The sequence below is a fragment of the Epinephelus lanceolatus genome, chromosome 2 (assembly GCF_041903045.1).
Source record: "Epinephelus lanceolatus isolate andai-2023 chromosome 2, ASM4190304v1, whole genome shotgun sequence".
Taxonomy (NCBI): Eukaryota; Metazoa; Chordata; class Actinopteri; order Perciformes; family Serranidae; genus Epinephelus; species Epinephelus lanceolatus.
In genome coordinates this window covers 16,019,181-16,044,378 of record NC_135735.1, presented here as the reverse complement: position 1 = coordinate 16,044,378, position 25,198 = coordinate 16,019,181, and the positions used below count along the sequence as shown (strand labels likewise).

The window sequence follows — 25,198 nt, the reverse complement described above, 5'->3', positions numbered from 1 at the left end:
ACACTAAAGTAATTAGGTTGGGAACCCGTGCATACTTCTCCTTGCTTAGTGTTTTTGAAATATGACCAATGCTTTTTGATGGTGGCTGAAGTTACCTTAAAAACAAGTCAGTTTCCCAGGATTCCTGTAGCCTCCTGCTCCTGGGACAGAATATCAATCCCTAGTACAAAACAAGTTTTTTACTATGAATGTCAACTGCTGAAGATGGGGAATCATTCTAGATAGAGACTGATTACAGTCCTGAATCCATTTATAATTTGTAATGACTAATCATTTATTGATTTTTACCATTATCCTGTTACGCTGTCATGTGTAATGTTACGTCACTTCATAATAACTTTTGCTGATAGCATTAGCCTGTCTCCGCTCGGTCTGTCGCAGGTAGCCTTACTCTTGGAACCAAATGTACTTTGGATCCTCTCTCCTCTTTGAGATGCAGTCGTCCTGGTCAAAATGGTCACTGCAGACCCGATGGACTGCAAGGCACGATGTATCCACAGGAGTGTTCGGATCCATCTGCAGCACAACTAGCCACAACTTTAGCGTGTCCATATCCCAAAAAAGGCAGTCTGTGAAAGCTGCGTGAAGTTCGGCCTGTCGTCTTGTTGGCACAATTCAGGTAAGAGCAAACCCAAACCATTGTTTTTTTATCTTTTTCCAATAGTTTAGATAACACTAAACCACTTTTTCTTTGTTCCAGCACAAGCTATACCAGCTACTGCTAACTTTCCCTCCAACTCACGTTTTTCAAGGCTGTCCTCCAGCAGCAAATCTCGTCTCATGAGATTTCGAAGTGTCACCAGATGGGACAATAACAAAAGGGCCGGACAAGTGAAAGGTAAAGAGAAGCTCCAGACACTAATAATAACAACCTGAGCCAATCTGCAGTAAAAACGACTACTTTTGATGGACATACAGTGACGGTGTTCAGTTGCCCCATGTGCTTCCATTACGGTCAGTGCGCGGCTGCTCGGCTAATGCTGTCAAGCTCAATGGTGCACCAATTTCAGAAAATGTTGTTTACATCACTCTCCTTCACATATTCACATAGGGGCATAGGGTCTAGGTTGAAAAATGCTGAAGTTATCCTTTAATGACCTTTGCAGAGGTGACAGACCAAAGCGCTCCCTGTCGTCCATTAATTCCTGATAATAGAGGCCTCATCGGGCACTGTCCCCTATATGTTTAAAAATATTGGGCAGTTAAAAAAACATTAATTTATTTGAAGCAGCACTGATATTATATTTCACAAAAACTCAGATATACAGCATTTTAAGTTCATTCCATTTAATCAAAGCCACAAAGGGCTGATTTTATTTTCCTTTGACCTGGATAATCAAGAATAGATGACTGCTCACTCACGAGCCTCTCAGGCTAAACTGTAAAGTTAAAGCCACAGCAGGCCTTGCATCTGTTGAATATATTCTTCAGTTTTAGATTTCTCCCCACTCAGTTCAGAAGCCTCTGTGTTGTCGTGTTGTTGATGGCGCATGATGTCTTTGGCGATCCGCATGCTGGCAGCCTGTCCACCTGCCAGGTTTACTGCATGAGGTCCAACCTGTGTGCAGGGAAAATGACATATTATTGTAAAGAACTACTTTTGGACATCAAAATAATAGAAATAGTAGACAACCTACCCGTAGAGCGGTGTACTGCCCCATCAGGTAGAGCGGGCACCCTTCTGCCCACTGTAAGCTTTCTGATATGCATGGCCAGCCATCTAATACCTTGATGGAGGGACACATGTAATGAATCCGTCAGGACTGCCATGTTCAGGTTACAAATATGACACATGCTATTATTATTTGTATGTTTAACCCACCTGAATGGGGAATTCCTTCATCACCTCAGAAAGTAAAGGGTCCTGTTTGACATCAAGTTTGCAGCCGGTGGCGAGCCAGATCATGTCTCCAGTCCAGTGGTCCCCAGTGCTGAGGGAGAGGCTCCAGGCCTGACTCCTGTAGCACCAGCTGGCTTCACTCACCTGCATGAGATTCAGACAGAAACTTCACCACGTACCTCACCTTATCTCATTTCACTCTCAAAAGCTAGCCTCCAGCCTAGATGCACATGTACCTGACAGTATGTCCTCACGTCCACCTGTCCATTCAGAATGAACGGCTGCAGGTGGATATAGGCCTCTGGTGTTACGGCTCCTCCTTTCCTCGCCTGGCGAATCATAGCCAGCCGTTTGTGGAGACTACGTTCATTGTAGAACTGCCGCAGGTAGGCTTGGCCATCCATCTTGATGCCGTGCTCCACGTGAGAGTAACGGCCCACCAAGCTCTCCACGTCGCCCACATCAAACTGCTTTAACTGCGGAGCAAACAAAGAAGACTGATCCAGGTGCTGGAGGTAGACAGGTGTATATCTCCAGTAATGGTTGGTCTTCATGCAGTGTCACACTGTCACTAGACCTGAAGGTGCTTCCTCATGACCCATGTGACATGGCTGGCACCTTGCTGCAGGGCAATTGAGACGACATGAGCGCTGGTCAGACCTCCACCAACTACCAATACTCTCTGCCCTGCCTCACACACTACACACAGTTCTACACACACATAGGCAGTAGTGGAATAAGAATTTAGATCTTTTACTTAAAGCTGTAGTTGGTAACTTTAATAAAAAATAACTTTTTGTCATATTTGCTGTAACTGTCACTACATCCACACAGTTTTACAAACTCCTCCTCTTTGTAGTGCACAAACTGTGATTGGTTGTTTTAGTTGCGGTGGATTCTATGAGGAGGCAGAGGGACAAATTTTTTTTTCAGATTTTCTGTCTCACTACAAACAGCATAAACTTTGAACACAGGTAAAAAATATAGTTCAGTCAGGACCTCTTTAGTCAAAGAAACTTTATTTCCATTCCCAGTATTATATTTGTGCTGGATTATATTTGAGACTGGATTGTTACTGCTGTGAGTATATAGTGGCAGTTTCAGCAAATATGATGAAAAGTTATTTTTAAGTGTAAGTAGCAATATCACAGTGTTAAAATACTCTGTTAACAAGTAAAAAGTCCTGCATTCAAAACTTTACTTAAAGATGTACTATGCAGGATTTTCCTGAAGAACAATGCATAGACTCATACAGAAGTAATTCCTCTGAATCATCACTTATGATGCGCCTATAGTTTGTGAATTTTTCTGTAGAGACTCTGCCATCTGTCTGTATTTTCTCATTTTCTTCTTATTTTCAGTGTTTGGGACGTTACAGGAGTGTACCAACACAGTGCTCAGGTGACGGCGGGTCTTTATAAAAAAAGTAGCAACCAGGTGCCAGACTGTACACAGCAGGAATTTAAGAGACACCGTGCCAAAAAAACGCAAATATAGCTGAGCAAAATGCCAAATGAGAGTGAATTGCGGTTGGCTTTACTTTACCTAACTTTTGCTAGCGAGTGTGCTTATAATCAGTAACAAACAATCCTGCATAGTATAGCTTTAAGTTAAAAGTAGAAAATTATGAGCAACAAAAAGTAGGAAAAGTAAAAAGTACTCATTCGGTAGCAGAACGGCCCCTGTCATTGTAATGTTACCGCATCATCTGTTATATTATCTGATTATTATTACTATAACATTATTATTAATGCTTTGTAGCTGGTCAAGGTGGAGCTTTAACTACCATACTTTATAAACTTTGATATTTGGTAATTAAGGCTTTATCCAGTGTCTAAGATTTAGGGGGATTTAGTGGCATCTAACAGTGAGGATTGCAGATTGCAACCAGCTGAAACTTCTCTCAGTTTCAGGAGATTTTTAACATGAGCCGAATTATCTGCAGACGTCTCTTCCTCTCAAAACAGACTGGCCAGGTCATTAAAACAAGTAAAAATACAAAATAAAGCAGTTTCTCATCACAAATCAGTGTTTCTCTGATGCTGTTTGGCACACTGTACATAACCTAGTACCTGCTAATCTTATCTTATCTTTATCTGATAACTTAAGATCCATTCATACATTCAGAGGTTTTTACTGGGAGTTGAATTATCCTCTGAGGTCTCTTCCTCTCCAAAACAAACTGACAACCGAAGAAGCAGTTTCACCAACCAAAAAAAAAAAAAAATGTTTTTCTGATGCTGCTCATCGCGAAGGGGCTGCTGACTATGGTGGCCGATGCAAAAAATGCAAATGGCCCTATTTAGAGCCAGTGTTTGGTTTGAAACATGATGACGCAACATGGTAATCTCAGTAGACAAACACTCGCTCCCTATGTGGATATTTCAAGTTCATTAAAGTAACGAAAACACAATGATTTTTATTTTCAGGTGACAATACACTAAAGAAAACATCCTTATTATATCAGATTTCATTTCTGCCAATATATCAGCCTTAATCTTACACACTGGACCTTTAACAATACATCATTTTAGAAACTCATGATACATTTTACATTTATCTGTTTATCTCTATCTAAAGCTGTCATACCATATTAATGTAGCAGGTAAGTACAAGTATTTTATAATTGTCAAGTAAATTCATTTAGTTACATTCCACCACTATACACAGGCATAAAGAACTGTCAAAAGAAAGTGTTGCAGTGAGGATGGGGCATCAAATCACCACTGACGTCTGCAGAAACATGGAGACCTCAAGTGAAAGCAAAGTATTATTGAATATTCTGGCAAAAGAAAACACAACATTCAGTGTTATACCTGTTATCCTCATAACCCTTGCTGAAACATCATTTCCCTGCCAAGCTACTCTGTCTTATTGTGAAATCACATAACCTCCAAAAGAAATCATTCTTACCTTGAGTGGAGGAAGTCTCTTTCTGAATGTCTTTTAGTTTTTGCCGAGCAGTTGGCAGGTGGTGCATGAGGTGCACTGTGTGTTGCAAGCGCTCGTCTGGGTAGCTCTCTCCAATACCTTTCACCCATGAAGGAATGTTTGCCATCTGGGCACGGGTTGGACCTGTCGCCATAACAACCTGGCGGGCTTTTAGGATGACACCATCTTGAAGTTGGACTTGAAAATATTTTACCCTCTTCCCTTCAGTCACTCTCACGGCCTCATCCACTTTTATCCTGTCAGTCTCTTCCTCCATCTCTTCCTTGTCCTCAGTCACAGGAGTGATGCGCTCCACTGTTCCCTTCGTCAGCACTTTGTCCAGGTTGTATCTGTCCACCTGCGTTTTCAGATTCATCAACTCAACAACTCAGGAAACATGCTCAGATTTAGGCGCTTATGCTGCCTAAAGCCTGAAGCTTGCAAATATTTTTCCATCTACTGTAACTGTCAGTAAATCCAACGAAGACCAGAACCAACAATGTGTTTGTCCATCTCTCAGTACTCTACTCAATACTCATTAGGGCTGGGTCGTTTAAAAGAGTTTTGGAGGCATCTTGACATGCTGAACTGCCAACTCCCTGAAACACACTGTAATCGACTTCTTATCAGACTGTATGGGTTGTATCTGCTGCTGCAGGAGTGTGAGCTCTGCACCGGGGACAGTTGCAAGACTCTGACAGAGAGTCAGAAGACAGGGTTAACTGTTCCTCACATGGCTACTGTTACCTAATGATTATTGGTTGAAGGAGGAGCCGGCATCGAAATCTCCTTGTTGTCACTCTAAATAGCAGCCCACTTCTATATTTTGATAGAGCTGGTTTTCACACCTGATGTGTACCATACTGGAGTACACATGACCCTTACTTGATACCACCTTTTTAAGTTGATGCAAGCACAGATTGGCGTACTCTGCTTGGGTACAGTAAACTGTGTTAGTGTTCACACTAATCAAAAAGAACTGGACTTGGGTGTCAACTGTACTGGGATCCAGGGCCAGATCTCTGAAATGAAACCCCCTCAGTGTTCGTGTAAATTCGCTGGCACTGTTTAATGGCATGGTGTCAGATGTTAGCTGCTGTGCTAGCTCATGCTAACTGGGCAGATGTAGGGCCAACTGTCTTGCCAGTACTGGGAGGAGAGCAGCTCTGGAGACGGCAGCGACAGAAAGTTTGCTGGGCAATAAGAACTCCAGCTCTAACTCTCATCTTTACAAATGAGCCACAAATATATAAACTATTTCACATCTATGTCTCTCTCTCACACACACACACACACACACACACACACACACACTATGAGGGGTCAAACGTATCAGCACACACACACAGTGCATTCACTGCGTACTTGACACGTGTAAATTGCGTGTGCAACCATCACTGTGTACTTGCTTCGCGTGCACTGCGCGTGCTTTCACTGTGTACTTATTACACATGCAATGCGCGTGCAATGCCTGCACACGCCTAGACGTGTGGTTATTAGACGTGCGTGTGTAGACACATCATGTAATCACAGGGGTCAAAAGTGTCAACTCTTGAAGCAACAATGCATCGTGTTATGGACGTGTGACACGTAGCATCGCTATGCTAACTCTGCTAATCGGACGTGCGTGCGTAGACACGCAGGTGTAGTGTATGTGTAGCGTTTGTAACACGCTGTGCACGCATACTGATAAGATGTGTGAACGCGTCGTGTGAGTGGAGCGCACAACGCCTGCGCGTCATGTAGCGGGCGTGTGTGTAACACTCGTGTCTCGATAGTAACCCTATGTAAAATGTAGGCGTGCGCTCACGCGGTTTGATTAGATCTGATGTGTCCTAAGTAGGCGCAAGTGACGCGTTGTAGTGTGGTTGGGTGAAACATTTGACCCCTCATACACACACACACACACACACACACACATCATCTTCCATCACTTTAGAGGACATTACATTGACTTATATTCAGTTGTTGCAGACTTAACCCTAACTCTAACAACCTCATCATTTTTATTATGGGAACTTGAAGGCGAGTCCCCACAATTTGAGTGTGTAAACAGATTTCTGTTCTCACAACATGAGTACTGTAATACACACACATACACACACATACAATCACTGTGTCTGACCTGATCTTTAAAGAAATCCACACTGAGTTTGGTTCCTGGCAGACTGAAGGATAAACTCTTCTTCAGTGTTGAGGTGATGTTGAGACGTTTCCTCTCCTTCTGTCCGAGCCTCATGTCATTGAAAAATGCGTTTTCATCCAGAATATAAATCTGATCTGGAAGACTGTGAAGCTCCGCTGAACGATCAGACTTTATAACAAACTCCTGCAGCGCTTTCTGACAAAGAAAAGATACATGTAAGTGCTTATTTACATGAATGTAAAGTGATTTTCCTTGATGTTTGTGTTTATACCTTATTGAGAGGGTCTGTGTGCACCAGTGTGTGTGAGCGCAGATGAGGGATGTTCAGAGCTGTGAACTGGCTCTCCCACAGAGAGGTCCACTCTCCATAGGAGTCTACCACTCGAAGATTCATCGGCTGGCAGTTGACCCTCTTTGATACCATTGACTTTTCTAGTCGCTCCTCCAGTGTCAGGCCTGTGGAGACTAATCACAAACCACATAAAACTGAACTGTGAGGCCACACGAGAAAAAAAGGAAGCAAAATTCTGCTTGGTTGTTGGAAATCACATGAGTCTCAAAATGCAGAAGTATTAGCAGTAACAAAGCGGCATTCATTTATTTGGTGTTTTATATGTAAGGTAGTCTGGTTCCTTGTTTCTCGTTTTTGGTTCCTGATTGCTGAGTCACCACTGAAATCTGACACCGCAGTTCAAATGTAATGAATGAAAGAAGTGAAACTAAACCTAAACTCATTACTGCTGGGATCAAATCAAACGTGTGGCCGGTCAGCCAGATGACAACCAGGACTGATATGTCAGAAGTATTAATAAGTCAAAAAGGATAATTTGAGTGTATTTAAAGTCAGAATTACAACAAACTAATAAAAAAGCAATTACTTACTACATCAAGATAGCAATTGACGTAGCTGGCCACCAACATCTTTCAGTGTTGATATTTAGTTCACTTTAGGTTGTGACATTTGATGACCAAAATGTGTCAGTGTCATTTTGACATGGAACACTGATGACAGTTGATGTTGATATTTTGCTGGTTTTAAGTTGTGTCATTAAGTGTTACATCGGCCCCTGGAATGACGTCACAGTAGCCGTCTTCCTCCCTCTCCCTTCTCTCTTTCTGTGTGTGTGTGTGTATGTGTCTGCAGGTATGCCGGAGTCAGGGCGGAGCCACCAGGTGCACCTCATTGCCATAATCAAGACCTCTTCTTATACTCAGCTCTGCCATCTCCACCCTGCCAGATCGTAATCTCTACATAGTGTTATGCTCAAGCCTTGAATTTGCGCTCTGTTTTTTGAAAGTTTTTTCCCGTGACTAATTTTTGCTCCTGTGTGTCTTCAGTCTCACCGCTCCTGACTCCGGCCCTGCCTCCTCATCCCCACTGGAATTACCCAAACCGCTCAGCCATCATTATACCTCTTTGTCCCTGACCACGCTCTCCCTCTGGATCCGCTCCCCAACCTGCTGCCCTACCTCCAACCCCTGTATCCCCGGCTCTACAATAAATACAATTAGCTGATTCCTGACTCCCGCTCGTGTCTGCATTTGGGTTCACTTACTATTGCCCTTAACATTAAGTCAGCAAAATTCAACGTCTTCCAGACATCTCATGCCAACGTCATCTTGACGTAGAGTAATGATATATAGGTGAGGTATGGAGAACAAAACCCAACGTCTGCAAAACGTCATAATGTTAACGTCCACACAATGTGAAATTCTAATGTCCTTAGAAATATAAAAAAAATTGTGTGAACCTGATTTTTTCCCAATCTAAATTTAACATCTGACCGGAGGAACTGATTGGGCAGTGACTTGTGGCGTCAGACACTGACGAATAAAGACATCCCTTAACGTCACCATGATACATGCCGGTGTCAGGTGGAAACATGGCAGGACAAGAACGAAAGTTAAGGTGGTGAAAATCCGAGTGGGGCGGGTGGGTTCAACAAACACTGACTTTCACCCAGGAGAGTGGTGTTCACGTCCCGTAAGATCAGAAAGCCAAACCCTACACTTTTTTCCTAAATCCAACCACGTGTTTTTGTTGTTGGGGTAAAAAAAAGAAACGTCGGTTCTTGTTGTTGTATGGACGTAGTGCTTTAATTTTCAAAGAGACTGTATTTAAATGTTAAAATTTCCTGTGAAAACGAAAGTGCATTTCGAAGACGACAATACATGTAACAGGCAGAACTTGACACGGTGTCCCAGAACGTCAACAACCAACGTACCCAGGGTACCTTGCACGTCGTATGTGGACGTGGAAAGTCCATGACCAAGTATGTCAACATGTGACGAGGTCGGAGTGACAATGTGTTGCATTTTGACGTCCAGTGCCAGAAGGAGACAAAGTCCAAATAATGAGACAGATTTATTGATTCATAGTTTTGTTAATGAATCATAAATTAAACTACAGTACAGGCCAAAAGTTTGGACACACCTTCTCATTCAATGCGTTTTCTTTATTTTCATGACTGTTTACATTGTAGATTCTCACTGAAGGCATCAAAACTATGAATGAACACATGTGGAGTTATGTACTTAACAAAAAAAGGTGAAATAACTGAAAACATGTTTGATATTCTAGTTTCTTCAAAATAGCCACCCTTTGCTCTGATTACTGCTTTGCACACTCTTGGCATTCTCTCGATGAGCTTCAAGAGGTAGTCACCTGAAATGGTTTTCCAACAGTCTTGAAGGAGTTCCCAGAGGTGTTTAGCACTTGTTGGCCCCTTTGCCTTCACTCTGCGGTCCAGCTCACCCCAAACCATCTCGATTGGGTTCAGGTCCGGCGACTGTGGAGGCCAGGTCATCTGCCGCAGCACTCCATCACTCTCATTCTTGGTCAAATAGCCCTTACACAGCCTGGAGGTGTGTTTGGGGTCATTGTCCTGTTGAAAAATAAATGATCGTCCAACTAAACGCAAACCGGATGGGATGGCATGTCGCTGCAGGATGCTGTGGTAGCCATGCTGGTTCAGTGTGCCTTCAATTTTGAATAAATCCCCAACAGTGTCACCAGCAAAACACCCCCACACCATCACACCTCCTCCTCCATGCTTCACAGTGGGAACCAGGCATGTGGAATCCATCCGTTCACCTTTTCTGCGTCTCACAAAGACACGGCGGTTGGAACCAAAGATCTCAAATTTGGACTCATCAGACCAAAGCACAGATTTCCACTGGTCTAATGTCCATTCCTTGTGTTTCTTGGCCCAAACAAATCTCTTCTGCTTGTTGCCTCTCCTTAGCAGTGGTTTCCTAGCAGCTATTTGACCATGAAGGCCTGATTCGTGCAGTCTCCTCTTAACAGTTGTTCTAGAGATGGGTCTGCTGCTAGAACTCTGTGTGGCATTCATCTGGTCTCTGATCTGAGCTGCTGTTAACTTGCGATTTCTGAGGCTGGTGACTCGGATGAACTTATCCTCAGAAGCAGAGGTGACTCTTGGTCTTCCTTTCCTGGGTCGGTCCTCATGTGTGCCAGTTTCGTTGTAGCGCTTGATGGTTTTTGCGACTCCACTTGGGGACACGTTTAAAGTTTTTGCAATTTTCCGGACTGACTGACCTTCATTTCTTAAAGTAATGATGGCCACTGGTTTTTCTTTAGTTAGCTGATTGGTTCTTGCCATAATATGAATTTTAACAGTTGTCCAATAGGGCTGTCGGCTGTGTATTAACCTGACTTCTGCACAACACAACTGATGGTCCCAACCCCATTGATAAAGCAAGAAATTCCACTAATTAACCCTGATAAGGCACACCTGTGAAGTGGAAACCATTTCAGGCGACTACCTCTTGAAGCTCATCGAGAGAATGCCAAGAGTGTGCAAAGCAGTAATCAGAGCAAAGGGTGGCTATTTTGAAGAAACTAGAATATAAAACATGTTTTCAGTTATTTCACCTTTTTTTGTTAAGTACATAACTCCACATGTGTTCATTCATAGTTTTGATGCCTTCAGTGAGAATCTACAATGTAAATAGTCATGAAAATAAAGAAAACGTATTGAATGAGAAGGTGTGTCCAAACTTTTGGCCTGTACTGTATGTCTCACAAAGTCAAGACGAGGAAATAGCTAGAGTTGTTTTCAGATTCTAATTTGCAAATAAGGCTGTAATTAACAGTTTTGATAATCAGTTGATTAATACTTTGACCAATTTTGAAGACAATAAAAAAACGTCTTCAAAATGGCTTGTTTTGTCTGACCAACATACGTTTTCAGTCGGACTAACATGTTTACATGTATTTTAAAAGTCCGGTTTTAGTTGGACTAAACACTGTGAGAGAAGTTTTTTCATACAGAGAATGTTTTGAAGCTGGCATTGTGAACAAAGGCTTATCCATGGATAAATTAAATTGCAGTTGGTGCATTCAGTCCGTTTATTCCTGTGTCAGTCCACTTCACTGAACATGATTTTTATGAATTAAAATGCTAGATTTCCTTTTTAGTGTCTTATTGAGTTAATATCAATATCTGGTCTAAATTTCATGTGAATAGCTGCATTGGAAATATGCATAATAATAAAAATGTGACTTGCTGAGTACTTGTTTCCCCTGTATGTCAAAAAGAATTAGCAAATTAATGCATTTGGTTTTTACACAGCGTCCCGTCGTTTTTGGAATCTGGGTTGAATGACAATAAGTCAGACTTATGAAATTGTATCTCATGATTATGATTTAGTGAGTAAAGTGAAGCACATGGTACCAGCTCTCGCTCTCCTTTTCTTCTTGCCGCTGCAGCGTTTGTTGTTGTTGGGTGTCTCTTGGTTTGTCTGAGGCCTCAGAGGGTCCGAGGAGAAAGGGGAGAGGGGTGAGTCATGTCCTGGGTCTGAGTTTGCATCAGGGTCGGTGTTGGATAGCAGGCTAGCAAGGGTCAAGGCATGAGGACCAGCCCCTATTATTAACACATCGAGTATCACCATCTGAAACACACACACACACACACACGGAGACAATAGACAGAGAAAGGATAGTGTTATACGCATACAGTCAGGAACAAGGGTGGGACAGGTTGTAGTACTTTCAAAGCCTGTTTTGTAACCAGAGTCACTTCCTTAAACTGTCAAATGTCACACTCAATGGTGGTTTACTCTGATACATCAGTGGATAGTTTACGTGTGTTTAGTACTTTCATTTTAAGTTTTTTTTTATTCACATTAAGCAAAGAACATTAGGAGGCAGCTTTAATTATGATGCACATTTTTGTTTCTATAAAACATTCACATGGCTAAATCCCAGTTTCCAAAACTCAAAACTAAAGATTTCAGTTTTAAACACCGCAACATGAGCAAACTTCATCTGATTTCAGCTGTTTGTCATCTCACATTCACACCAGTATTAAACAAGTGCACTGTAGAGGTCAACATTACTCAACAACCTCAGCTGCTACAATGATGAAACAGACACGCACATCATGAAGAATCTTACGTACTGTATATACAGTGTATGTTCAGTGTGTGACAGTACCTGGTTGAGTTGAGATTGGTGCCAGCTTCAGTGGATGGTGGTAGACCTGAAGTTTTGTGACAGTGGCGTGTGCTTCTCATGTAACTCAATCCACCTCAGTGCCTACAGATTTAGCCGGACTTCACTGGCTCAACGGGGAAAGCTTGAAATAGCTTCAGAGTGTGTGTGTGTGTGTGTGTGTGTGTGTGTGTGTGTGTGTATACATGTGTTTGTTTGTGTGTGTGCCTGTATAAATTTAGTAACACAACTCATCCAAGAGTAAAAAGCAGTAAAGGTGTTTCACTAGCAGATATGTTTATGATTGTATACACACAGACTTCTGTAACATAAGCATCTTTTATTTACGCTGGTAAAAGTCTCATTGAGATTAAAATATCTTTTCAAGAGTCCGCAAGGAGGAGAAAGGAGTTTAAATAACATCTAGTTGGAGAAGTAGTTCCACATATTTAGAAATGTTGATTTAACACCTAAAAACCATGCACATGTTACATATTCATAGTTTTCAGAAACTTGCGTATAATGCAAACATATTCTTCTGGTGACCGGGCTGACACTGGATTGTTCCTGAGTTTCATGGTAACATGGACTGGACCAAGTATTACACATCATTTTGCTCCTCCGTAGTGGTGTGATTACACAGGACTGTATGTGACAACAGACATACTTTATAAAGCTGAACCACCGTAAGCCACTCTAAGTTTGGTACTTCTGTGCCCATGTATACGAGCTGTACTAAGACGTCTGACTTCAGATATGTGTGTTTAATATGCAAGTAAAGACAACGGACTCTTGTGGAGTTATTTTACTCATCTAAGTGAAAACACATCACAATATTCACAATCCATCCATTCATTTTCATCAGCTTGGCCAAGCAAAGCACCCCAGACGTCCCTTTACCCAGCAATGCTTTCCAGCTCCTCCTGAGGGCTAGGGGCGTCACTAGACCTAAGACTGTACTGGGGCACAGCTGGGGCACAGAGAATACATGCGAGTGCGCCAAGCCCGCAAGCAAAATTTTTTTTAGCACTTATTTATAATAAAAAAGCTTAAATAGTGCTTTAAACTATACAATCAGATCAGATTATGTTGTTGACTGGATCTTTGATTAACCACCTGAATGAACTGATGCATTTGGCCTACTTGTGCACTTGCAAAATTGAATTTGGGGCGACAAAACCAGATACTTTTAGCCATTTTTCTGGTAACAAAACCGGATATCTTTAGTCATTTTTACTGGTGACAAAACCAGATATTTTTAGCCATTTTTCTGGTAACAAAACCGGATATTTTTAGCCATTTTTCTGGTGACAAAACCAGATATTTTTGGCCATTTTTCTGGTGACAAAACCACATATTTTTGGCCATTTTTCTGGTACCAAAACCGGATATTTTTAGCCATTTTTCTGATGACAAAACAATATAAGAACCATGATGGTGGAACATTCTGTCACTTCACAGTTGTCCAAAACATGTGGTTTGTGCCAGGCGGACATGATTGCCAGTATTTTTTCATTATTGCAAGAAATTCCATTGACTCATTCACAAGTCAAAAATGTGTTTTATCTGAAAGAAACATGCAATATTTACATCTAAGATCATAGAAAAATAGTCAACCAAGTGCAATGATGTCCTCCAAGATAATATTTGTTTTTCAGTTTCAGTTATATATTCGGGGGGCATTTTGGGCATTGGGGGGGACATGTCCCTGTCAATGTGTATGGTGACTACGGCCCTGTCATGCATGCATAACTAGGCAACAGTTGTCTGGGTGCGCAAAGGTGAAGTGCGCTGGTTTTGTCATACGAAGTTTGATGGAGTGTCAACTGGACAATATGGAGATATTTGCATCTTGAAAGCCGGACTACAAATGTGGATAGACAGGGAGAAACACACGCAAGCCTAAGACGTAGTAAGATACGATATTCCTCACTATATGAAGTGACTGATAACAAGATCTGTATAATGGATTATAAAGAAATTTGTCAGGTTTTTATTTTGTAGACACTTGATCTGTATTTATAGCGTGATGGGATGGCAGCACAATGATGTGTGTGGTATCACATGAACGCTCTGCTCCTGCACTTTCATGTGATATGCGTGGCATTTCTGTGCGAGCATGCATTCGCGAGTAATCCATCCAAGAGTAATGTGTGTGCAAAGCTGTATGAAAGCTCTGTTATACATAATTTTAGTCTAACTTTATCATTTTTTTTCGCTGTAAAAGCATTGGACTACCGACAAGTGCTTCTCGCTATGATGCACGGTTGCGGAGAAAATCCATAGAGAAGAACAGGTGTGAATTTGGACGCACTATGCATTGTTCTGGCCCGTAGCCATGCGCGCACTGTGTACGAGGAGTGAATGGAGTAGCGCATGCATGAATTACCATATATATACTGTGTATGCTATGTGGAGTTAAAACTCTGAAGTGAATTTTTTACTGGTGAAATTTTTACTGGGGCACTGCAGATCAATACTAGGGCAGGTGCCCCAGTAAAATCTGTCTGGCGACGCTGATGCTGAGGGCCCCTGAGGCATTCCCAGGCCAGATGAGATATTTAATCCCTCAAGCATGTCCTGGGTCTGCCCCGGGGGCTCCTGCCAGTGGGACGTGCCCATAACACCTCTAACAGGAGGCATCCTGATCAGATGCCTGAACCACCTCAACTGACCTCTTTCGACACAAAGGAGCAGCGGCTCTACTCCGAGCTCCCTCCGAATGTCCGAGCTCCTCACCCTATCTCTAAGGCTGAGCCCAGCCACCCCACGGAGGAAACTCATTTTGGCAGCTTGTATTCGCAATCTCATTCTTTTGGTCATTACCCAGAGCTCATGACCATAGGTGAGGGTTGGGACGTAGATGGACCAGTAAATCGAAAGCTTCGCCTTCTGGCTCAGCTCCCTCTACACCACAACAATGTGTAGTGCTCACATCACTGCAGATACCGTACCAAACTGCAGATCCATCTCGTACTCACTCGTATTCTACCCTCACACGTGAACAAGACCCCAAAACACTAGAACTCCCTCGCTTGAGGCAGTAACTGTCTCCCAACCCAGAGGGAGCAATCCACCGTCTTCTGGCAGAGAGCCATGACCTCAAATTTGGCTTCACACTCGGCTGCAGTGCATGCTGGAGGTCACAGTGTGATGAAGCCAACAGAACCACATCATCTGCAAAAACACAATTCTGAGCTTCCCAAACCAGACCCTTTCCTCCCCCTGGCTGCACCTCAAGATCCTGTCCATGAAAATCAGAAACAGGATCAGTGACATGGGACAGCCCTGGTGGAGGGCAACACCTACTGAGAAAGCATTTGACTGTACGCCAAGTATGCGGATGTTGCTCTCACTTTGGTCAAACAGGGACCGGATGGCTTGTAGCAGAGACACCAGTACCCTGTAATCCCGCAATACCCCCCACAAGACTCCCCAAGGGATGCAGTTGCAAGTCTTATCCAAGTCCACAAAACACATGCTGAGTGGGTGGGCAGAATCCCATGACCTCAGGTAAAGAGCTGGACCACTGTTTGGCCATGTTTACCTTTCAATAAAATACCACCCTGACATAACGTGAAGCAAAAACACAACAAACTGAGCATCCCAGTTTGTGAACAACCGTTACTTTTCTCTTCCGTTTCTGGCTGGATACATCAGACACACATAGTATCACATTTTTATTGTTTACTCTTGACTACAGTTATCTACTGTCACAGAGGAAGTCAGATTCTTCCAGTAGTTCCCATGTCTGATGTGGCAAACTAAAAGAGACGGTTGTCCTTTCCTCTTCTCTCTGTTCAGCGTTTTGTGTCTTTATGCTAATTTTTGACAGTAAGTGTGGTAGCTGTCAGGTTATTGGAGGGCTACTGATAATAATAAAGGAAGTGAACAAGCAGTAAAGGAATAAAAAGGCGTTTCATATGACTTGTTAACTGCTCTATGCCACACAGTACAGGATGGTGTATGTCAGAGTAAGATGACCTTCATTAGTGAGACCTCTGCTGCTGTTAGAAAAATCTGCATCAACAATAAAATAACTTCACTGATTACGTCTTACCTTTTTCTCAAGTTCTGTTTTCTAATAAAATTCATACACCCTTTCCCCTTTTCATTTAAGATTTACTCATCTTCATTAACTTCCCCTTCTGACATCAGTTCCACATCCATGGTCGCGTCGGTGGCCCTTCGTTCCCACTTCCCTTTCTGGTCATACAAAGCAGAAGCACAAACGCACTTTAAAAGACTGGCACTGTCACTGGTGTAAGTCTTTGACATTATCAGGAACAGACGCTGTCGGCACCATGGACCTGCAGGTGGGTGACACAATCTTTGAACACTGAACACCACTAGATACACTGAGATCAGATGCATTTCATGATTGTATATATTGGTTGGTGTTAAATTTGTTAATTCATTCCCAAACGTCAGGATTCTCGGGTTAAGGGGGGCGTGCTGATTGTCCACCAGATCCATGACGGAAAACACCAGTATGAAGTGGAGAATGTGGTGAAGTACAAAAAAGAGATTGGAGAAAAGATGTTTGTCAGGTATGAATCAGATACACTGTTCCACAGATGCTTTATTTTTGACTAATATAACCAAACTTTTTTTTCAGAGTCTCTCACCAAACCTCTATTTATTGTATCATACTATTTTAAGAATAAATACAAATAAGAGGTATTTTAATTGTGTGGCACATTTCAAGCACTGACCACAAAGTGTTTTACTTTGTAAATGTAAAGTAGAAATGCATTAACAAATGAACAAATAGTAAGATACATTACAGACACCATGAGAACGAAGGCATTAAAAGGTTTAACAAAATGTAATTTTTGACAAAAGGCATTGAAAGAACATTAAACAAAAATAAATGAGGTGCAATTTTTTACATGTAAAGTTTATAAAAACCTGTTAAATAATTAAAATTTAAACTCTGATATAAGAGGAAATTTAAAAATAAACTCTAGCAGGTAAGAAGAATAAATAAGGCAAAAAAAAAAAAAATTCCATGATTTAAAGTTCAGACAGAAGAACAAACACTAATAATACACTACTTTATAATGGGGCTGATAAATAGCAAGAAATGTTTTTACAGTGTTATTTATACCTGAAACTAATAATTGATTGATTTTGTGATTGACAAAAAAATAAGTGACTACTATTTTGGTAATTGATTCATAAATTCAGACAACTATCGTTCAAAAATTTCAAATACTCGCTGGTTTCAGATCCTCTAATGGGGTTTCCTGCTTTTCTTTCTTGTAATTTATTTCACAGTATTTTGGGGGTTTTGCCCTGTTGGTCTTAAAAAACAAGAGATTTGAGAGATTTTAGAGATTCCCCAGACTAAATAATTAAGCAATGGACTGAGAAAATAATTTGCAGATTAATAACCAGTTGTTGCAGCAGTAATAAAACACGTGTAACTAAACTTATTTCTTCTTTTTTTTTTTGGTTTGTTTGTTTGTTTTTGATAGAGCATTTCAAATTGTAGGTATTTCTCCATAACATTAAATAATCATGACTTAATAAGCAACATCAGAGTCTTAAAAAAAAAAAAAAAAATTACATTATTTATTTTAGATTTTAAAATTTAAACACCCAAAAACTTAATCAGGACTGCGTGGTTTGATCAGACAACAACCTACCAGCTGTCATCAGACTTAGATTAAAATACTTCTCAACCCTAACTGGAGGATGAGAGTATGTGACATCACCTTTTTGCAAATAAGCCTTTAAAAACCAATGAAAAGAACCCTTTAGTAAATATTTTGATTACACTGATACAAAAACCTTTAATAAAGTTTAAAGCTTTTTTCTTTCAGGAGAGGAGACAAACTGATGCAGATTAACAACATGGACCTGCAGGACATCCCACCTGAGGAGTTCGCACAGCTGTTAGCTAAAGATAATCCAATGCTGGTGAGTTCATGTCCTCCACATTGAACACACTAAAGGTAGAGTTTATATTTCAGATGCGATAATCACAGCATCTCCAGGACATATTGTTGCATGAGGCTCCACTAGACACACGTGGGGGCAAAAGTATTCAGTGTGTTTGCTGACATGTCATTAATTGTTTTTATTTAAATTATTCTAAAACTAGTCCATACCCATTGAGTGCACAGTTGCCCATGTACAGTTTCACATGGTGTGTGTTTGGGATACAGGTCATAGGAAATTGCAGATTAAATAGTTAACTGAACCCATTAAGAAGAGCAATGTATTCAGACAGAGTTTTTGTGTTTTGATAGTACGATTCCTTTATTGAAAGTACAGTAGTACCATTGCCAATAGTGGGATAGTTAGTGGGCTAAAACTGTACATTAGTAGTTGAGGTAGAACGTTGAAAGGCAGATAGTTAAAGTGTTTATATGTTGTATTGACTTATAAGTGGGGCACACTGGTAGTTCACATGGGAAAGGTGCAGCTAGCCCTTGTTGCAGCAGCATACCATACCATGACTTAGTCATACCAAAAATTAGCCATTTTTAAGCATTTTTCTGTTGTTATAGCGCCACCCAGTTGCCAATTAGAGTTAAATTTCTCCAGTCACCTTGAGGCGTCCTGTTCTACATATCTACCAAGTTTAGTAAAAATCGATATGGCGGTTAGGCCTAGATAAGAAATTAGCTCTCTAGCGCCCCCATTTTGTTTGATGGGGTCAATAATGGAGGGGTCCCCTCAGATTATGTGTGGTCATATGCCTACAAAGTTGCGTGGTGATCAGTGAAACCCTTGAGATGTTATACACCTTTATGTGATGAGCCATGCCCTCCACAATATTCATTGCCTTATAGAAGGTCAGTTTTAGTAAGTTTTCCAACTTTTGCCAAGAGGGAACTTTAGATATTGGTCCCTAGATTATGTTCACCGAGTTTCATGCAGATCGGTCAAACTTCCTAGGAAGAGATCGATTTTAAGTGTTTTTTCAAAAAATTCAAAATGGCGGAAAATCTATATAACCTGAAGTTATGGGTTCTTGAGGCAAATGTGTTCCTCATGAGGAGAGGCATCTCTGTGCAAAGTTTCATGTCTCTACGACATACGGGGCATGAGATATGCCCATTCAAAGTTTGCAATTTCAATCGGTTGCTATAGCGCCCCCCTTTGGCCAATTGATGTAATATTGCTTCATTCGCATCCTCCCATGACCCTCTACCACTGTGCCAAATTTCACATGGACTGACCAAGTCAGTGAGGACACACCCACAGAAAGATTTTTCGTCATTATATAGTAAGATCTGACCCGTAACGCTGTCTTTATATTAAGGGATAGTTTGGATTGTTTAAAGTGAGGCTGTATGAGGTACTCACCCATAGTCAGTGTATTACATACAGTAGAGGTCTGTCAGCATGCCCCCAGTTTGAGGAAGCAGACAGGAGTACCAACATGGAAGCTAATGTACTACAGCAGCAAAACAGAAATCATGTTCACAGAGTTCATGTGTAGAATATATTCAGAACATTTTCACCATTTTACCTTACTGCGTTTATTTTCAATGGGGAATCGAATACATTGTCTACGCTCTCTTCAAAGTCAGACTCCAGTTAGAAAAACAGTAATTTAACACCACTGAACACAGGAGCTGCTGGTCTACCGCTGCCCCGATCAGTTAGTTTGTGTTATTGTGTGACTTTGGTGTTCAAGAGAGTTAGATCAGATTCTCCAATTTCACATAATAACACAAACTAACTGATCGAGGCAGTGGTAGACCTGCTGCTCACCTGTTCAGCAAGCCAAAATGACTGTTTTTGTCAGTGGAGTCCTGTGGCTTTGACAAGAGGAACTGGAGCCGTTACCAGCCTTTCCTATCTGAAAGGGCTGTCCTCCCGATAGACACCCGCTGTAGGTAATACACTTATTATGTAAAAGTACTTCATATAATGCCACTTCAAATTATCTGGACTGTCCCTTTAAATTACATTGTGTTGGCACTAGAAATAGGTCAACATAGGTCAACTTTAACATTAGCTGTGTATTAAGGTGTTTCTCACAGCCAATAAGACAGATACACACACGGACACACCCAAACACCCACACACACCCAAGTGTCAGACATAAAGAGACGCAGATGCTCAATGCTCACATCCACCTCTGTCTCCTCCTTCTGGTTTCAAGACGGTGCACAAGGCCAGCAGGAAGCAGGAACACACTGAGCAGTCCTTCCCCGCTGAAGACACTTTGTATCCCTTCAACAAGGAGTCGGCAACACTCAGTTTCAGCATGGAGATGAGGAGGGAGGAAGACCTGGAAGAGAACGGTGTGGGGCAGGAGGAAGAAGGGAAGGAGGACGGTGATATTTTGGAGGACGTTTGCTCTGCTGGAAACAATGTGGAGAATGTGGAGAATGGGGAGAGGGGGGATCTGTTCATCATTTCCATGAAGAAAACCAGTATCTCTGTGGTGAGAGGGAGAGGCTGCAATGCTGGGAGCCCATGTCAGGAATGTCACGGGGCAGGATGTACCTTTAATGACATTGTGGTGGTGGCAGAATCCAGCAAGGTGGTGCTTGGTGAGTAAGTTGGGTTTTAATCCCCTGTCTTCTCCTTTCTTCTTTAAATATAAACATCACAAACAGGGACAGAACAGTCATAGACTTATTTGCACCGTTGTCCCTGGTGTTTCGCGCAGTCAGAGATGATCATCATTCAATATCTGACATCAAGAAATATTAAAAAAAAGAGCTAAAGAAGCAGAAAACTGAATCACATGGACAAACAAAGCGGACAAGGTAAAAGGTATCAAAGAGCAGAGGTGGAGGAAGTATTAAGAAGTTTTACTTAAAGGGACCAAATACAACATAACACTTTTTTAAAAGTAAAACTAGTAAAGTATAAATGTATTTAATGTATCTACAGTAAAAAATATTAATTTTTTAGCACATGAAAAGTTGACCTCTTGGCACAACATGTTTTAGGCATTAAGAAAACAGTCAAGAGTTACGTTTTTGCATTATGTGTTTAATTCTGATCAGAGAGCAAAGTTACAGATCGCTAATGTGCGATGCAACTCCCTATTTTTGGGTAAAACCTATACATGTACACATAAGTGTGAGAGAGGAATCGATCACCCCTGTTCCTTTTTTTTCCTACAAAGGGGGAGAATGGTTTAAAAACAGGATGACCCTTGTTTGATTGTTCCCTGTGTCGGTTTCAGTTCCAAGAGGAGGTGACAGTTTCAAACAGCTAAAATCGTTGAAAACTCCAGTCGAACACGTCGTGTCTCACCATTACCTCAAAGGTCTCTGTTCGCATGGGACCATCTTTTCTTCACCGAACCCAGGTTTGTCATTCAGAGCAGCAACGTGCCATCTGCTTATCACAGGAATAATTTACAGAAATACTTAATGAGTTTTTAATTTAACTTTTCAGTCGTGAAATTCCTTTTGTTTCTTCTGTGTTCAGCGGACATGACCATCTACTACTACAAGTCAACCGGTAACTCTTACAGAGGACTGCCAGTGGTCCTAAACATCAGCCAGTCCAACTGCTTCCTCAGGTGCTGCAAGGAAGACGACCGGGTATTTCTACAAGTGGAGGTAATAACTGTGACTAAGTGATTGAGTTCAGGTTCACACAAGCCCTGTTTCCACCAAACACTTTCGGTATGGTACCTTTGGAACCAAAAGTAACCCTTCAGACATGGTATCTGGACCCATAGTGTTTCCACTGCAAACAATTCTCTTAAATGTGGGCGGGGTTGTTGTCACTCACTGCTCTGTCCAGCACTCACTGTATTTCCTCATTACCACCTCTCTGTGACACAAACAGAAGTCTGCACCTCGTTTATCATCCACAACGGGATTGCACGCCGACATTTTCTGAACAAAATAGAACAGGCTGCAGTGAGAGTCTCTCTCTATGGGTTATTTAAAAATAGGAGCTGCATAGAAATCAAAGTCCAAAGTGTAGGATTGGGATCTTGACCTGGGACCAATTACTGTCAGAGGATAGGTTGATAATGTTGACTGTGATACTTGTGAGCGAAGCAATCATCTCACTGCCAGGATGTTGAACGACCACCTGTGCTCTCTCTGATGGATATCCATGTTTGTTGTAGACTTGCGAGAAGAGCAGGCTGAAGAAGATCTCCAAGAGCGACGAGAACGCCCTGTCCTTCGTCTTTTTCATGAAGGGGTCGCCTCAGCGGAAGTTTGAGTCGGCGCTGCACGGCGGCTGGTTCATCCAAATCGACAACGCCGACGCAGTCAAAATGGCGGAACTGGAGGGAGGGGCGGGAGATGAAGCGTTCCTCTTCATCATTCGAAAATGATGGAGAGTCACTTTCCTTTGACACGTCCTCAGTTCTCAGTCAAGTTTAACATTTAAAATTCACTGGTGAATTTTATTTGTGACTTGACATTAAACAAAAGAAAAACACGAGAGGATCTCTTCTGTTTTGTTGCCACCTGGCCTGGTGACGGAAACACACGCCACTGAGTCGAATTCTGCTATTGCAGAAGTGCGTAGATATGTATCATACAATGATATCTAATTAAAAACATATATGTGTGTGTGTTTGTGTGTGTGTTTAAGAATGTAATCAGTTTTGTTAAAAGTGGCCTTTCAAGCAGATTGTGTGTTTTTAAAGCATTATCATTTTGCATTTAAGGAATGTTACTTTTATTAAAAACTGTATATTTTCAAAATAAAGTTGATGTGATAGTCACATTATTTACTCTACTTTCTGATATATTAGTCAAGAGATGTTGTATTACATAAAGACATGAGATTAATGTAACAACACAGGCACACTGGTTTTAATGTTAAATGTTCTGTATACTCATATATACTGTATGGAGATGATATTTGGAAAATCCTTTTCAATAACAATTTCAAGATGTACTGGATATTATATTATAATATCAATGTGTATGCCTCTTCTATGAGCACACTGTGATCTTAGGTATGTATTGGTAAACTGTGTATTTTGTGTATGTTACAGTAAGTGAAAGTGTTGAATCACACTCTCAGCACAGAGTTTAAAGCCTTTGGAAACACAGCTTGAAATAGTAAAAATGCATATATTATATCAAAGTTGAGTGTCTCATTAATCATCCACAAAAGTCTGAGTGAAAATAACCATTCATAACTATTAGAAAACCTGGTTTAAAAACAGCTCATTTTGCTGTTTAGACCACTTGCCAGGACAGAGTGGGCATGGCAGATAACGCTTTGATTGACATCTCCCTGGCTCAGCAATGGCTGCCACAAATTTAATCCAGCCGTACATGTTTGAGCCCTCTGATGATTCAGAGGACAAAGCAGAAGCCCTGCCAGCTGAAAATGATTCTTTTCAGGTGGTCACTGAATGGTAAGTTTCAAAATGTTTTGTGATTCATATTAATGTTACTTCGTAGAATAGTTAGCATAACTTTTACATGCAATGTTAGCTGAGATGAATGACAACGGGAGGCTGGCGCTTTGCCTTTCTTCATTGAGATACGTTTTCATTGAAAACATAAATCTGCTCTGTTTTTCTGATAATAGCATTTTCACACACCGACCCTCAAAGCGGGAGAGGCCGGTGCCAGCCGGCTGTCTCTCTGGCGTTGTGTAGAAGTATTTGCCCGCCTCGAATAATGTTCCCCTCCGGCTAAAATTGTGTTGTTTCCCGCATCATCACCTCCGCGATTGGGGATATGTTTATGCGTAGCAAAGCTGACTGCTTGGGGTTGGGGTTAGGGGTGAGGAAGGGTGCCCGGCCGCTCACAAGCCGCCTCTTCCTGCAGCTCCACGCAAAGGCTTGGATTGTCCGGGCTCTGGAGCCGGTCAACCTGATTCGAGCGCTGCTGGGAGCCTGCTGGAGGCAGAACCTCCGCTGGGTTGCAGCCAAGCGGTTCAGCCAGTTTACGATCTGTATTTTCTAAACATCAGACTAGAAAGCTGTTTCTCAGACTCCACTAAACAATAAAATAATTTTAAGTAACACTGCTGTCCTGAGCTCTGGGTAGCTAATCGCAAAAGGCTATGTAGAGACGAGTTGGCTCAGACTCAAAGAGGCAGATTTAGCTGGAGCAGAAAGGTTTTGTTGCGCTGCCACTGGGGGGCGGGATGAGACAACTGACGGATGATTTATGATTGGTTTGGAATTTATTGCGTAATAAATCTCAGAGATAACCACGGCCAAATCAAACCCAATTTCAAGAATGTACAAAAACTTAAAAGACAGATATTTCGAATTTGGATGGAAACTGATTTCTAATTGTTTTTACATGTTTAATATTATGTACATAAGACCCTAAATTACATACTGTAGTTAGAAGGCTATTGTGGATTTGGGTTTCCAGAGGCTTTAAAAAAAATGTAATTTCAGTGATAGACATGAGACGTACATTTTCAATAAACTTAATATCTTAAAATGAGTAAAAGCATCAAACAGTTCTTTTCAAAAAAGTTTAAACATTAAAGCCTTTTATAGAATATTAAATATTAAAAAGTAATCTGGATAAACACAGTTATTTTCCTTTTGATTAACTGTCCTGAATTTTCGCTGCATGACACTAAAAACAATCTGAGTATCAACATCACGACAATAAGAGAAAAGGTTTTGAATTATACAAATACAAAGATCTGCAAATCAAAAAACACAATCTTCTGAAACAACCTGCACTGGAAACTAAAACAACTGAATAAATGTAAATTCTGTACCTTAACTGTTCTTTTCAACATGCTACAACTATTTTCAAAATGCAAAAATGTTATTCCTGTGGTCTAAGACAGTGGTTTCCAACTGATGGGTTGTGGTCCAAAAGTGGGTTGCAGGTCCATTCTGAATGAACCGCAAGTGACAAATGTGTGAAATTTGTGAAAAACACAC

At 41.3% G+C, this 25,198-nt stretch overlaps 2 protein-coding genes across 2 annotated transcripts; one reads left to right on the top strand and one right to left on the bottom strand.

Annotated features, from left to right (window-relative positions):
* Positions 1–1,265: 1,265 nt before the first annotated feature.
* LOC117269684 (uncharacterized) lies at positions 1,266–12,509 on the bottom strand. The gene is made up of 10 exons (XM_033646948.2): positions 12,376–12,509; positions 11,615–11,831; positions 7,189–7,382; positions 6,897–7,112; positions 4,754–5,129; positions 2,418–2,551; positions 2,077–2,316; positions 1,823–1,984; positions 1,638–1,727; positions 1,266–1,558 (listed from the first exon to the last, which is right to left on the bottom strand). Exons 2-10 carry the CDS (start codon positions 11,829–11,831, stop codon positions 1,388–1,390), a joined length of 1,800 nt encoding a protein of 599 aa, XP_033502839.1. The 5' UTR covers positions 12,376–12,509; the 3' UTR covers positions 1,266–1,387.
* Positions 12,510–16,534: 4,025 nt separating this feature from the next.
* il1fma (interleukin-1 family member A) lies at positions 16,535–23,410 on the top strand. The gene is made up of 7 exons (XM_033629149.2): positions 16,535–16,688; positions 16,804–16,922; positions 18,201–18,297; positions 20,498–20,891; positions 21,536–21,661; positions 21,784–21,917; positions 22,439–23,410. Exons 1-7 carry the CDS (start codon positions 16,677–16,679, stop codon positions 22,649–22,651), a joined length of 1,095 nt encoding a protein of 364 aa, XP_033485040.1. The 5' UTR covers positions 16,535–16,676; the 3' UTR covers positions 22,652–23,410.
* The last annotated feature ends 1,788 nt before the right edge of the window (positions 23,411–25,198 follow it).

Excerpts from the sequence above, each read along its gene's own strand:
- LOC117269684 (XM_033646948.2), bottom strand. The coding sequence starts at position 11,831 with ATGGTGATACTCGATGTGTTAATAATAGGGGCTGGTCCTCATGCCTTG. Across the intron at positions 7,113-7,188 it reads ACACAGACCCTCTCAATAAG|AAAGCGCTGCAGGAGTTTGT; the intron begins GTATAAACACAA and ends TTTCTTTGTCAG. Across the intron at positions 1,985-2,076 it reads ACGTGAGGACATACTGTCAG|GTGAGTGAAGCCAGCTGGTG; the intron begins GTACATGTGCAT and ends AATCTCATGCAG.
- il1fma (XM_033629149.2), top strand. Across the intron at positions 16,923-18,200 it reads GGAGAAAAGATGTTTGTCAG|GAGAGGAGACAAACTGATGC; the intron begins GTATGAATCAGA and ends TTTTTCTTTCAG. Across the intron at positions 21,662-21,783 it reads CTTTTCTTCACCGAACCCAG|CGGACATGACCATCTACTAC; the intron begins GTTTGTCATTCA and ends TTCTGTGTTCAG.